Raw genomic sequence first — 15,448 nt, 5'->3', positions numbered from 1 at the left:
TTACTAGCACAGAAAATGTTCTGCCTTGCAGCTTGTGTGGGGTAGTAGGCAATGGACAATGCAATCAGAGGAGCTTTTGGCTCAAGACTGTGTTGTGCAGAAATCTGCTTTTCACTGCCAACTGCCTGGGTCCCTTCAGAAAAACCCTGCATACTGGATATGGCCTTATGTCTCCTATCTTGGGCAATATCAGTGTTCATGGAACAGACACTCTCATTCATCCAAGTGGAAAAGAGAAGTGTCTCCAGAGAGTGATACTTCAATAAAAACACCTTATTAGAGTGATTTACCCTCAAATGTCACTTGATTCTTCTTCTCTCTCTCTTTTTTTTTTTTTTTTTTTTTTTTTAAGGCAGCTGAATCCCACCTCCAGTCAGAGCTGTCAAGAGAAGTCAGGGCATGATTCACCTTATCCTAAAGCCGATGGACAAGGAGGGATTCAGTTGTTTCAGTGGGATTCAGTTGGCCACATACAGACATGTATGTCATGCCACTTGAAATAGTATGGGTATCTCAGCTGGTGTCTCTCTGATGCTCCAGAAAGGCATAGGTCTCCCATAGGCCCTATGCCAGATCTACCAGTCCTGTATGGGTGTCAGATATCCTAGGGCCTCTAAGATGGTACTAGACGCCTTTGCGTAGGCAACTTCATTTGCCAATAACTCACATAATACATTGTGCCTCTTAATATGGGTGTTCTGTACAGCAGGGCAATAACCGACAATATGGGAGCAAGCTTTGCTCTCCACCAAACAATGCCTGCCGATCTTTTTTAGGGTCTCCCCTCTTTCTCTAGCCAGGAATTCCCTGGTAGCATTTACATTGGCTCATGGTTGTAACACAGTTACAAGCTTTCTACGGGGAATGTCTCTATAACTTTCCTGCCCAGCATTACTGATAGTGTCATTTCCAAAGTTTGAAATACCACAACCTTGGCAATGTAGCTTGGACCATTTCACAAATTCCTCCTTCCTCCAATTCTGTAGACTTGGAAAGATAACTTTTGGAGAGGGATCTCCCATTCTAAGACCACCTCGTCCTCTTCACGTGTGACTGGGATCACTTTGATCACTGTTTTATCCAAAACTGATGGTCTCTCATGTTTGCTACACTCAGCTGCCACCCACAGTCTCTCAAAATCTTTATCAATACCTTCCTTTAGCTCTACAGATCAATTAATGCTATATTGGGAGTGGGTAATTCTATGCAGCCTACGAGCCTGCACATCTGAGATCAAACCAGCCAGCTGAGTGATCCCCAAACCACAGTCTTTAGTATTTGAGTAGAACATGGAACCACAGGTACAGGCAGGAAGATGTTACCAGCCTTTAGCTGCTGACTGAACACTCAAGTCAAGCCTGTGGAGGTACACCATGGTCCATGAGATAGACTGACTTTGTGATTGCTTAACCCTTCAAGATATTGACCTTCTGCAGTGGTTTTAATGGTGCCTTTCCAATCCACCTTAACCAGGACTCAAGTGTTTTCTTATAGCTCGAGTCTTCGTATCCCGTTTGTGAGTGCTGTAAGATCTAGGTGGAGAGACAAGGGTGAGTGGATTGGGCCCAGAAACTGGAGTCAGACCTCAGGTGATAATGGCTCCTGTGTCTGTGGTGCCAGTAACTGGGGAAGAGAGGGTCCTAGCATCAGTCACCGGAGCAGGACCATGGGTTGTTGGGCCAGTGTACTCAAATATCAGCTACAGAGGGGGCCAGGGTGAGTGGAGTGAGGGTCTCAGTGTCAGCAGCTGGAGCAGGGATCACAGGTCATAGTGCCCGTGTACCTTGGCAATAGCTGCGGGTGGAGGGGGACAGAGTGTTTGTATTTCCCCTTAACCTGGGGGGTGTGTGTGTGTGTGTGTGTGTGTCTGGGTCTGGGTCTGGGTCTGGGATACACACTCAGCCTCACTACTGGTTGAATTTGCAAACAGGAGAGCAGCAGCTGTGCTTGGGATGGAGAGGCCTCCCCTCAGTGCACCAGGCTGGGCTCCATTGCCCAGACAGGAATCCTTGGGTCCCAGAGCCTGCTGGAGGCAGCGCCTTTATAACATCCCTCAACAAAATTACAATTTTGTAAGGGGGTGGTGCACAGAAAGTTGACTTTTGCATTGGAGATACCATTATGTCAATCAGATACCATTATGTCGATATCTAAAGAACCACATGACCAAGACACAGTTACTAGTTGAAGCAGCATTGTTCACTCATGCAAGCTTCATAATAAAATCCTTTGCCTATTTGCTAATCCTAACCACAAAGACCTTGCCAACAGGCAATAAAGTTTTGCACCCGGTAGAAAACTAAAAAATATAATTCTGAGTAATACAGCCAAAAACATTGATTTTTTTCTTCTCCACTCAGGAAACTGGCCAGCGTCTTGGGCATGACAGTGGAACATTGACAGATTTCCCAAGCAGAAGTACATGGGTTATGAAAGTGCAAATCAGCCACAAACAGCGCAACAATGAGGCTGTTCCCAGACATGGTCACAGTGTAAATCATGAGGAACGCTAGAAAGAGAGGTATTGACATTTATAAAGGTTTCCAAATGCCAGTAGAATCATTTTCCTGACCTGGTTTTAAAGTCCTCATTCATTTTTTTGTCATGAATTGCACCTAGAAAAATAAATAACAGATTAAAAACCAGGTAAAAAGCATTAATGAGAGTAGTTTTACATGTATTCTGTATTTGAAACACACTGTAGTGTGTTTCGTTCAGTGAAGATCAAAACTAAAGAGGAAAAATTTCTGCCCTCTTTTAAGACTCATTTTAAAACAGGTATTTGATGGGGGTGACGGAAGAGTGTGAATTGCCCTCAAGATGTTTCTCCTTTTGCACTTACTGCAGGAAGGGTTTTTATGATTTAGGTTCAGAAGAGCAGACCCTCGCTCCAGCAGGAGTCAGGAGAGTGACTCCTAAAGGATCCATCTCCCTTACCTTCAGACATCTCCAATACGGACATCCACAGCTGGTGGTGTTGTTTTAGGTTCATTTTACAAATGAAAGAGGACTTGCTGCCTGCCTAGACACACTTTTCTTGTGACACCTGAGATGCCATAAAATATCTTCAGGGGCTGGTAAGTACAACACAAGGGAGACCCTTGGCTTGTGGAGCACAAACTGGAGGTCAGACGGAAAACCTGGGGGCCTCCCTGATGGTACAAGATTCCTATGTGTGGCCAAATAAACTGAGCCATAGATTCCCATTTACTGTAACAGGAGCTTTGGAGGGATGTGCACATATATCCTGTAGAAACATAAACGCAGATAGGTGAACCTGGTTTTAAAGCCCGTCCCTGCCTGAGGAGACGAATCATACCTGAGATATGACCAATTCTATTACCTGCACAAAGGCAATACAAGTTTTGGTATAGATATCTATACGATAGAAATCTGATTTTGGATGGATGAATCTCACATCTAAGGCTGGAGAAAATAAACACCTTCTTCTTTTTGAGCATTTAGCTACCACATAACTTACATTATAGCAGTGTTAACGCTTTGGTGTTCTACACACAAAATAGTAGAAGAGGATGTTATTGATTCAAAGCATTTGTAATCTTAGAGTCATAGAATAATTGGAAGAAACCTCCAGAGGTCATCTAGTCTAAAACCCTCCTCAAAGCAGGTCTAATAAGATGAAATTGTTGGGGATTTGTCTGGTTAAGTCTTGAACACCTCCAAGGATGGAGATTCCATGACCTTTCTGGGGAACTTCTTCCAGTATCTGAGCACTCTCATGGTAAATAATAATAACAATAATAACAAATTAAATAGAAACATATATCTAATAAGAATTTCCCATGTTCCAACTTGTGTCCATTACCTCTTGCACTATCACTGTGCAGATCTGAGATGAGCCTGGCTTTGTCTTCTCTGTATCCTCTGATCAGGTAGTTGTAGATAGCAAAAAGGTGTCCCATGAACCTTCTCCTCCTAAGGCTGAACAAGCCCAGTTTCCTCACCATCTCCCTGTACATCATGTGCTCAAGTCCCCTGAACATCTTGATAGCCTCCACTGGACCTGCTCCAGTATGTCAGTGTTTCTCATGTACTGGGGAGTCCAAAATTGGACACAACGCTCTAGAGGTATTCTCACAAGTACTAAAGAGAGGGTAAGGATCACTTCCCTCCGGGCCTGCTGGCTGCACTCTTACTAATACACCCAAGATGTGGTTGGCCTTCATTTGTTGCAAGGGCACACTGCAGACTCGTTTTCAAGCTCTTGTCTTTCAGAATCCCCAGATCTTTCTCTGCAGACCTGCTTACTAGATAGTTGGACACAGCCTGCACTGTTGCATGGGGTTATTCCACCCAGATTCGAGCCATAGGATTTGCTTTTCCTTCATTTCAGGAGGTTCCTGTTAGCCCATTTCTCCAGCCTGTCAAGGTCCCTCTGAATAGCAGCCATGCCCTCCAGTGTATCAGGTCCAACAAAGCATCTCTCCCAGTCAGTTCATCAGTCACCTTCACCAAGAAATTGTCTTCTGTGAATTCCAGAAATCTGCTCAGTTCCTTGTGCCCAGCTGTGCTGCCCTTCCAGCAGACATCAGGGTGTTTTGAATCACCCGTGAGTACCAGGGGCTGTGACAGTGAGGCTTTCTCCTGCTATAGGATCATCTTATGACTGTGTCCCCCACCACAGCACCTTTGTGAGTTGGTCCAGAGATTTCCACGTCCCTGGCTCTGCACTGGATGAGCAGTTTCCTGGCTGCATGGCTGCCATGGACTTGATTAATGCCAAGAGCCCTGCAACACCCCCCTGGAAGATAAAAACCAAGGAACATAATTGCACGCTAACTGGGCCAAGTATGACACCCACAGACCATGGCTCTGTTCTCACCACACACAGCCTCAGAACCAAGATCCCTGCACCACCAGAGCTCTGCCAAGCCCCACAGCCTGCCACCCTGAATCACCCAGGCTCCGGGACTGTAATTCTGCCTCTGCCTCAGTCACTGCCCTACTCCCTCCAAAACACTATGAGTGGCTTTACAGATGTCTTTGAGAAGAAGGGGGAAGAAATGCTACCACCCTATGACACATATGACTGCCACATTGACCTGATCCCAAGAAAGGGGATGCCTTGCCACCCTGAATTAGCAGCCCTCAAAGAACACCTCAGGGACAATCTGGCACAGTGGTTTATCTACCTCTCCTAGTGGCTCCTCATGCCAGAGGAGGGGAGGAAGACTACGGCCCTGTATGGATTACAAGAGGCTTAACAATATCGTGGCAAAGAACTGGCACCCTCTGCCCCTCACCCCACAGCTATTAACAGTCGTCATAGGCCTCAACTTGCTTTTGAATTTCATTCAGTTTCTGCCAGTTAGCAGCTGCTCAGGTCTTGTCCCATCTAGGATCAGGAGAAGTGGCCTTTTCTAATCATTCCATAGATAAAGCCTATTCAATCAGTGTATCCATTGCTAATTCTGTATCGTTCTGACAATGGCAATTAATGTGATAATATAGCTCAAGCAAATGGCCCAGACCAGCTGAGCTGTGGTTCAATCTCAGGATATGGGAAGCAATACACACACTCCTAAACTTGTAAATTACACATCTACAGTTTAAGTAAAAAAAATATTGCTACTATGTAATTTAAATGACTAACACACTATAAGTGCTTTATAAGATACACTCAACATACGGCAGTAATTGCGAAGCTACAAACATTTATACATTCAACACACAACAGTAGTTTGACAGTACTGATCAGCCTGTTCCTACTGTCTATGTACTAAAAGCATATGACCTGAGAGTATTCACACGTTGCAGCTTTCTGGCATGGGTGTGGAAGCTCCACTGCAATGTCTTGCAGCAGTTTGGAAGTCAACCAGGAGGGCTGAGCAGCAGTCAACTACCTTCAAATTTTCTCCCACACAGATTTTGCAGTTGGAGGTTTTATTATCAGTGAGTCATTCTGGAGCATTTGTTCCTTTGTCAGAGGTGGGATGTCTCCAGCTGCAGCTACTCTGTTTCTGACTGGCTGTCATTCTCACTGTGGCTCTTTTGGCCATTGCTGAGTGATAATGTTTCCACTTGTTCACAAATCACCAACCACAGGCAATAAGATCTTGTATGTATTGAAATCCAAGGTCATCTCCAACAGCTTCCTGTGTTGAGCTTGGACCTGACTCATTATCTTGCCTGGTCTGATGATTATTACACTGCTGACAGAACCCACTGCTATCCGCAACCGAGACCTGCTTGGGTGCTGTGGGACTGTGCTCTGTTGGTGCAGGTGCTGCCCATGCTGTGGCCACCCTGGGCTCCCAGCTCACCTTTGCTTGTGGAGCAGCCCCGCTTGCTGCTTTCTGACATCTTCTTAGAAAAGAACCTGTGACTTTAGTAACTCTCCCAAGCAGTCACTCAGGTGTTGGAGGGACTGTCACAGGATGTGTGCCTGTGTCTGTAAGAACTTGAATATCTCAGTAATGGACTCTGTGCTTCAGTTTAAAAGCCCCAGTTCCCAAGATTTAAGAGGAACTGTTCTGAGTGATTGCACTTCAGGCTGAAACAAGAACTTATGCATTTGGAAAGGAACAGAGGACTGCAACTCTAAAAGAAAGAAAGACAGCCAAGATTTTTCTTATGCTTCTCTATCAGGGGAAGTCTGGCTTTATTACTTGGGAGAAGAATATTTGGCTGAATTCATTACGCGTAACACCATTTACACAACATCTTGAGTTTGCATTTGCTACAGTCTGGCCTGAAACCTCTGTATTGACAGTCTCTTAATCCAGGTCAACAATTGCTCGCTGCATAAGAAGTAACAAACAGAAGAGATTCCAGAACTCCAAAGCAGGGCAGAATTAGTAATAGTACTGAATTATTTTTCATGCTCTTCCCAGAGAAGTCTCATATGTAGCTACATGCATTTGCAGAGAGAATTTCAAATATTCTTTGGGTGCTGTGTTCACAGGAATTTTTATAAAGGAAAACTGATACAGTGTATTTTTTTCAATTTTACTATTCCGCCTGTCAGCCCAATGTAATTCAGCCTAGCACCACCAACAAGATTGCAAATATCCCACTTTATTAATAGAATACTGACTCTTAGCTGGTTTCATTATAAATGCATCACCTACTTTGATCTTCTAGTGAGCACAGGGCTGAATTCAACTCGCATTGCAAATCAAGCAGGTTTTTCAAGAAGACTATTCAGTCCTGTCATTTGGGTTGATATTCTTATTCTTATTCTTATTATTTTCTTGTGTCATTTCTCAGTGATGGATTATCCATCACTGCCTTTTGTAAACTACTCCAGCTGACAATTATTCTATTGAAAATACTCTGTAACCCCTGCTGCCTCACTGACCAGCTAAATACCTTTGCTACATCAAAAAGGCTCCTGGTCTCCCTGAAGGCAATTAGAGGCTTTGATCAACCTATTCCTATACTTTTTTCTTGGTGAATAAATAAATAAATAAATAAAGATAACTAGATTTATTGCTTTAAGTCTTACTAGCAGGTATGTCCTATCAAACAGAAAAGCTTATTATAAGAAATTTAACTCTTTATTTTATGACTTCGGGCTTTTATGTGGAAAAGAGTAAGGGTTTCTTATATAGTAGACTGCAAAACAACATTGACAACTAAACCTAGCTCCTGAATTAATAACCTTTGCTATAGAGTTATGGAGTTCACTAACACAAGACAGCTCTATGACCAAAAACGTAGCAGGGTTCCAAGAAGGACTCAGCATGTCTAGGGTAAAGGAAAGTAAAAAGGCTGGGCTTTAAGAGCCAATATAAATGTGCTGGTTACTTCAGCCAATGATCTTAGTGTCTTTCACAGTTATTGTGTCTACAGTGACGTATAAACTGGGATGCATAAATCCCACTCAGCAGGTCTCTCCATTCCTTTATTTTCTTATTTCTGGTAGGAATATGAAAGGATCAAAATAGATCTCAAGTACTAACACCTCCCCCCCCCCCCCCAAAAAAAAAAAGATGTTTCTGTGAAAAATTTCCTTCCCTCTGTCATGACCAAAAGCATGGCAGAAGTGACACTGAACCAGACCACAGTGAGATAGTTCATCCTTCGGGCACTTCCCTCCAGCTTAGAGGCACAAATGATCCTCTATGTGGTGTTTCTGCCCCTCCACCTCATGACTCTGGCTGGCAATCTCCTTGTAATGCTGTCTGTTGACCACGACTGACACATCCTTGTAGCCACATGCCTCTTCTTCAGCAACCCTTTTTTTCCCCAAGATCCACCATTTGTCTGTTACAGAGCCTGAAATGTTGGGTGACCTCTTCTGTGCAGAGAAGATCATCTCTTTGGAAGGATGTATGTCCCAGATGTTCTTCCTTCATCTCTGTCTGTACAGAGACCTGCCTCCTTGCTGTAACAGCCTATGACTGCTGCAGGGCCATCTGCAACCCCATGCACTATCATCTCACACTCATGCGAGACTATGCCTACAGCTGGCTGGGGCTGTGTGCATGGGGACAGGGATCCCCTGTGGCCTGACTGGAATTACGATCAAACTGCCCTACTTCACAGAATTTGACAGCTTGGTCTGTGATGTGCAGCCAGTGATCAAGCTGGCTTGCACAAACACCTACATTATTGAGATGCTGAAAATCTCCAGCTCTGGGCTCATCTACGCTTGCTTCATGGTCCCACTGGCCTCTTATGGCATCCTCCTAGTCTTGCTAAAGAAACATCTGTCCAGAGGTTTGCATAAGGCCTTCAATGCTTCTGCCATCTGGCTCATGGTTGTAATGCTCTTCCTGGGATATTGCATCTTCATTTACTCCTGTTTTGGCACCAGCTTCACTGAGGGCACTGTGATATCAGTCTTCATAAAACAACCATCACCTCCTGCTAAATCCCATAATCTGCATCCTAGGAAATGAGTACATGAGGTGGGCACTCCCCAGGCTAATTGGGAGAAAAGTAGCCACAGAGGAGAAATAAAAGCTAGAGCAAAAGCAGCTGCACTTTCCAGGGTCAGCTGCTGTTTTTCAGCTTTACCAGCAATAGGTAAATTTCATTGTGACAAATTAGCATCTAACCTCTTTCTGTGCAGATAATCCTGGTACCTCAGTTTGTAACCTGCAGGCCATACATATCAGCCTGTGTCTGAACTCTCTTGCCTCACCGAGAAACATTAAAAAAAAGTGGTTTCTTCCAAGATTAAGTTACCATACAAAAGACGTCACTTTCTACCCTTTTTTTTTTGGAAGTGTATTCAAAGCAATGTGCAAGTTTTCATTTTGAGATAGGATTTTAGGAAGCTGAGGCTTGGTTAATTCCTTTGCTTGATTTTCCCCTTTTTTCCCCACACTGTTCTAAAATTGTTCTAAACTTCCATAGTTCTTACTGACAGAGCAGCTAAAGATGTAAATGAAGAACCGGAGAAAATAATCCTGCCCATACTTGACTTTTTGTCACTATTGCAAGGAGGTAAGAAACATAATGCTTGAATTCCATTCATTAGGCATATTGTTTATTAATAGTTCTCTCTTTTTAAGGAAAATCCCTTAAGATGAGTGCCTGGAGCAGCAATCCTTTGTCAGTTCTCCATCGGTGCTTTTGATCACTCAGTTTGCACTAGCTGCAGTGTGCAGATTTTCAGCATGGCAGCTCTTATTCAGAGGCCTTCTTGCACACTGAGTTTGTGATCCCTTTCCTAAGTCCAGGTCATTTTGGCAGAGCTCATGGGCTGTATTCTGCTCTCCCAGTGCATAAACTTGGTGTTAGGTCACCAAGAACAGCTTTAAGAAGGCAAAGCGAGTTATGTGGCATGGGTGAACATTTGTTCTTTGTCTCCAAAGGCCATTGAAATGGACTTTGAACAATTGTGCGAACTACTATAACCACACAGATTTGCTGGGTGACTAACTGGACCCACAGCTCTACTCCCAAGGGACTTATTAAATCTCTTCCAAAGCTTATACTGTCAACAACCTAGGATAATTTAACAAATCCCTTTGTGACTGTCTAGTAAGGCATGAATTTAACATTCCTTGAGCCCCAAATCTGTCTTTCAGACAAGCACACAGCCCAAGCTTTATCAGGTCTCTATGACTTCATCACAGCACAAAAAGTTCTGTATTTGGTGTTCAGAGTAATTGAGTACCACAAACTCTTGCTCTCCAGAACTAGCCGTTATGGGGGAGGGTTGAAGATGTAAGTCACCTCTACATCCCTGTTTATCTTGTCAGCGTTGAGCTTCAGCTTCTGATTTGGGGGCATTTCTTCTTCATATTGGCAGGTATACTTTGGAAGTAGGCAAGAAGTTCAGTTTCTATTTTGATTTTTGCATTGTTCATGAAGTGACCAATTGAGAAATTATTTTTGTTTCTCTCTCTCTCTCTCTCTCTCTCTTTTTTTTTTTTTTTTAAGTAAAGACTTGCACTAGTTAAATATCAGGACAATCTTTCAGTACGAGGGGACCATCTGCTCAAGATAACTTGGCTATATTAGAGGGACCAAAAAAAAAAAAAAAAAAATCCAAACCAAAGCGAACCCTGCCTGTTCAGTTGCAGGAATTACCAATTCCTCTGGCTAGAGGAATTTACGGATGCTGATAAAAAGGAAGAAATTTGTTTATCTATCTCCATTTTTCAGACCAAAAATTACTTTTTCTTTTATGGAGAAAAAACACTGGAATTCAACTCACAATCATTCTTTTTCCGGACACCACTGGAAACTACATAAGTAAGCTCACTTTTCCTCCCTACTCTGTTTCCTTTTGGGTTTGTTGCAGGGAGAAGGGGCTGAGATATTGACTGGAAGGAGAACAACACTTCTGTTTGGTTGCTTTTCAGTTATTTTTGTAAGACCTTGAGTACAGGAGGAAATCAGGCATCTGATTCTACCAGGTGTCTTTGGAGACATCAGTATCTGTCTCTCAGCAGACTCCAAATGAAGACAGGAGCCTCTATGCATGTCCTTGGCAACTTTAGAGCCCTGTGAAAATGCTAGTCATGGGAGCTGTAACAGGCAAAAATACTAATGTGAATCTACATTTTACAGGCTTGTGGCTCCACTTGTAACAGCTGCAGACCACTTTTGGGGTATTCAGCCATTTCTGGAGCGTCCACATGCTGTTAGAAATGTAGCTATCGTTCAGGTGCTTGGTTAGCCCTGTTCTCAGAAGCTCAGCATGTCAGCAGCAAGGAAACCACAGTGACATTGATTTCCAAATACAAGAACTCTGGGTTCATGCTCAGAGATGGCTTCATTTTAGCAAGGTGGGGAACTTTGAGAAGTCCTGCCATTTCCCACATCATTATTTTTGTTGCATGACCACCTTGAACCATGCACTGCAAACAAGCTTTCTCCTTTGTTGGACAGGGTTCCTATTTGATGTCCTCTCGTCTCACTCCTATTCCAAAGACAAGATTTTGTGTTTGTGCATGTGTACTTTTAATTAGTTTGCCAAAATTTTTAAATTTTCATTTCAAAATGAAAATAAAATCACAGGAACACTGGAATATGGAATGGGCAGAGATATTCAAGGTTACTGAATTCGTGACCGCAGGTGTTGCATTGCTTGATCCCTTGTAAATACATCAGATATCAAGCAGCTAAGGTTTCTGACTGGTTCCTGACTGAAAAACAGGTGAATCTGTTCTCCCCAAGCAAGGTCGCAGCTGGGAAAGTGAACACCACACTCAAATGAATTTGCAGAAAGCTATCTAGCAGGAAAAGAAGGTGTCATGCCACTCTCAGAGACTGTGCTGGGTGCTCTTACTTTTGGGAGGAGGTTGGAAAACCAGGCAAGACTTAGCAAATAGCAGCAACAAGTATCTAGGGTCTTAAAAATGATCTTTTAGTGAAAGCCTAAATCCCTAGTCTATGAGATCTATGAAGACGTTAGCACTGACTTCACTGAAGTCTATTCAGATGTCATCTCACTAAACTGCAATGCCCAACACAGAAGTCTTCCACTAATCATTTGGTTTCCTCTACAGTGAAGGAAGAGGAATAACTGCAGGCACAGATTCATCCATTTTATGTCTGACAATTGCAGACAGGTAGCTTAAACTAGACACCTGAAATCAGGAAAGATGGATCCTGAGATACATTCTGCCAGGAGGCAAATCTTCCTGCTACCTGATAGCTCCTGAGTAAGTCAGAGAAGTAAGTCAGCTTGCATTGCATTGTCTGGAAACTGAAGAAATCTCACAGTCTCCCCTGAAAACCTGTTCCAGTACTCGCTTGTCCTTCAAACTTGAATGCCTCTGCCAATATTAGGCATCACCTTTTGGGTAAAACTACTAGGCTTTACCCTGTTCTGTCTTTATTCCGCCATATGTCTCAAGTTTGTATGATTGTCATCATGTTCTGTCCTCTCATACCATAAATTTAATTCACCTTTCACTGTGTCCTTTCTCCTAGGTGCAACGCAGCAATAAACATGGCGTGGCAGAATCACACTACAGTGAGTGAGTTCTTCCTCTCGGGCCTCACCACCAACCATGCTGTAGAGCTGACCCTCTTCACCATCTTCATGGTCATCTACATGCTGATTATTTTGGGCAACATGCTCATCATCTTCATGATTGTGCATGACCAGCGTCTGCACAGTCCCATGTACTTCTTCCTCAGCAACCTCTCTGTCATTGACGTCTGCCACTCCTCAGTGGTGATGCCCAAGATGCTGGCTGACTTCCTGGTGGACAAGAAGAGCATCTCCTTTGAGGAGTGCGTGGCACAGATGTTCTTCCTCCACCTCTTTGCCTGCACAGAGATCTTTCTCCTCACCATCATGGCCTATGATCGCTGCATAGCCATCTGCAACCCCATGCGTTATGGCACCATCATGAGCCGGAAGATGTGCCTCCAGCTGGCCACGGTCATGTGGATGGGAGGGCTGGTACATTCTATGTCCCTCACTGCCCTGACCCTCAATCTCCCATACTGTGGTCCCAGTGCTATTGACAACTTCTTTTGTGACGTCCCCTTGGTCATTAGGTTGGCCTGCACAAACACCCATGTCTTAGAAATGCTCATTGTTGCCAACTCAGGCCTCATCTCTGTGGTCTGCTTCCTGGTGCTGGTGACTTCCTATGTGGTCATCTTGGTCTCACTGAGGAACCATCTCTCGGAAGGGCAACACAAGGCATTATCTACCTGTGCTGCTCACCTGACGGTGGTGACACTTTTCCTGGGACACTGCATTTTCATCTATCTCAGGCCAGCCAAGACTTTACCTGCAGACAAAGTCGTGTCAGTTTTCTTCACGGCCATCACCCCTCTGTTAAACCCCATTATCTATACCTTTAGGAATGAGGACATGAAAAATGCTTTGAGAAAGCTGTGCAGGAGGCAGATTGATTCCCAAGACAAGTGACACTGTTGGGAGTGAACGGAAGGCTGCCAATCCCCGGGTATTGTCTGTCCCTATCCCCTCCCTCCAGGGCATGTATCTTCGGATTTTGTCTTCTCTGCACCCTTAGCACTGAGCTGAAATCAAACAATGGCACTGGCTCTCATCCACAACAAGTTCTTTGAGGGATGCTTTAAGCTCATTTATCAGAGGGAAAGTTTTGAAATAGAAATGCCAAGGATATTCTAGATTATTATCCTCTAAGAACCCAGCTCCTTTGGGCTGTTAATCTAAGCAGCCTAAGCATATTTTGCAGTAACACTTCTTCCATTCAAAGGAAATTTATCCCTTCACCCTAAGTACTACTAGAAGAAGTTAATGCTTTAGCAAACACAAGACTACTTGTTCAGTTTCTTCTTCTGGCCTGTGTGGTTAGCCTGAATTTGAGAGTTTCAAACTTGTCCTCACTCAGATAAGGATTTCATGGATGTACAGGTTTTGTGCAGACAGATATTTTTACCCCAAACCCTACTGCCCCTCTTTTCCTTGTATGCAGCAGGACAGATATTTTCTTTACTCAGGATGTTGCTAAATAAGCAGGTGAAGGCAGATTTGAGCTCTTTGCCCATTTTCAGCAGGGTGTCTGAATCAAATGATACTTTTAGCTTAGATACATCTACTTATCTATTTTCCATATGGCTGCACAAATGTGTTAGCATGACTTAGGGTGCAGCTTATGATTTGGAACAAGGAGTGAGGAGAGACAGAAACTCCCAAGTCTCCACTGCCATCAGGGAAAAGAGCAAATAGACACATGCTATGCCAATAGATGATGGTACAGTAGCATCAGCTGAGGAAGCTCATAGTCCTTGTCCTCTGGGCCACAGGCATACTCCTCTCTGGGGCAAAAGCATGACACAGATTCCTCCTGTGACAAATTGCCAAGGACCGTAGTGGGGTTTTGCTTGCATGCTTTTAGACTGAGGTAGCTGACCAATGTTAATGCTTACTCTTGCAAAACAGCCTCCTTCATCAAGAGACATAAGAAAACACAGAATACTGCCCTCACAGCCAGTGGCCTTCCTTTGCTGTCCACAGGAAATCAGCAGGAAGAGAACCCGTCTGATGGGCAAATGACTAAAGTTCAGCAGCCTCCCACTGCTCCCCACTGCTCCTAATTTGTGGCTAATTTAGGCTAAAGAAAATACTGAGAGAGAATGGGGCGTTATATCCTCACACAGCCAGATCTCTATGCAATGCTGCAGATTTACGGGGCTCCTGAGAACCTCTTGGGTTATGCTGAAGGAGGTAAAGAGTTTTTTTGTCTCTTGATCAAGAACAAAAATCCAGCACAGATGCTTTTACAGTGTCAAAAGGTACTTTGGAGGCCAGACTAGCTTCTGCCAACTCCCAGCCCTTCTCAGCTGTATTTCATGTAGCACATTAAAGCACTTTGTATGTGAGTGAGAGATTTCCCTTGCTCTGGTACTGCTGTAAGTCTACACCACCTCACCCTAGAGCTGGAGCAATTCATGAGCCAGCTGTGCTGACCCCATACTTTCAAAGAGCTCACAGTCTACTTATACGGGGTAGGGACTGGTCCCTGCCCTGCCACCATTTAATTCCCACTCTTGCTCTGCCTCCATCATATGAATTACAACTGGTTAGAATAGCTAGTTCCTCCAAGTCCTGTTGTAAATCTTTCACTGAGTTTTTTCTGCTTCATGAACAAGCAGCGCACATCCAAATTAACAACAATCTGGTGGGGGGGTGCAAGCCTCAGTGTCTGCCTCTGTCAGGAGGGCACATGTAATGATCTCATTGCCAGCAGGAGGGCAGGTACAAAGTCTGCGCATGCTGCAGGTGGCTGCATCCCTACCATGTCCGTTATGGACACAGCTGTCCTTTGAAAGTCAGCATGACCCAAGGAGGAGAAGCAAACTAGGAACTCATCACTGCGTCAGCTCATGCCCATGGGCCTGAACCAGTCAGTGAAGCAGACAAGTTCTAGGCCCAGAAGGGTAGGAGGGGTTCACAGGCCTATGGGGACAGTGCTTGTTGTGGGAAGGGGTGTGCACTCCATGCCTGCCCCATCTCGCCCAACTCCTTCCTCTACTCTTTGGGTCCCTGCCCAGGGAGTCCTGGGGTGGGGTGGGG

The 15,448-nt window shown here is 44.2% G+C and overlaps 1 protein-coding gene across 1 annotated transcript; it reads left to right on the top strand.

Moving 5' to 3' along the window:
- The first annotated feature begins 12,379 nt into the window (after positions 1-12,379).
- On the top strand, positions 12,380-13,315 carry LOC136996418 (olfactory receptor 4E1-like). Its single transcript, XM_067317341.1, has one exon. The coding sequence runs from the start codon at positions 12,380-12,382 to the stop codon at positions 13,313-13,315; it is 936 nt and encodes a 311-aa protein (XP_067173442.1).
- The last annotated feature ends 2,133 nt before the right edge of the window (positions 13,316-15,448 follow it).

Source organism: Apteryx mantelli, unplaced genomic scaffold (genome assembly GCF_036417845.1).
Source record: "Apteryx mantelli isolate bAptMan1 unplaced genomic scaffold, bAptMan1.hap1 HAP1_SCAFFOLD_39, whole genome shotgun sequence".
NCBI classification, from domain to species: Eukaryota; Metazoa; Chordata; class Aves; order Apterygiformes; family Apterygidae; genus Apteryx; species Apteryx mantelli.
Note: the sequence above shows the minus strand (reverse complement) of the source record. Positions and strands in the feature narration are given on the sequence as shown.

Coding starts and splice junctions, on each gene's coding strand:
- LOC136996418 (XM_067317341.1), top strand. CDS start 12,380: ATGGCGTGGCAGAATCACACTACAGTGAGTGAGTTCTTCCTCTCGGGC.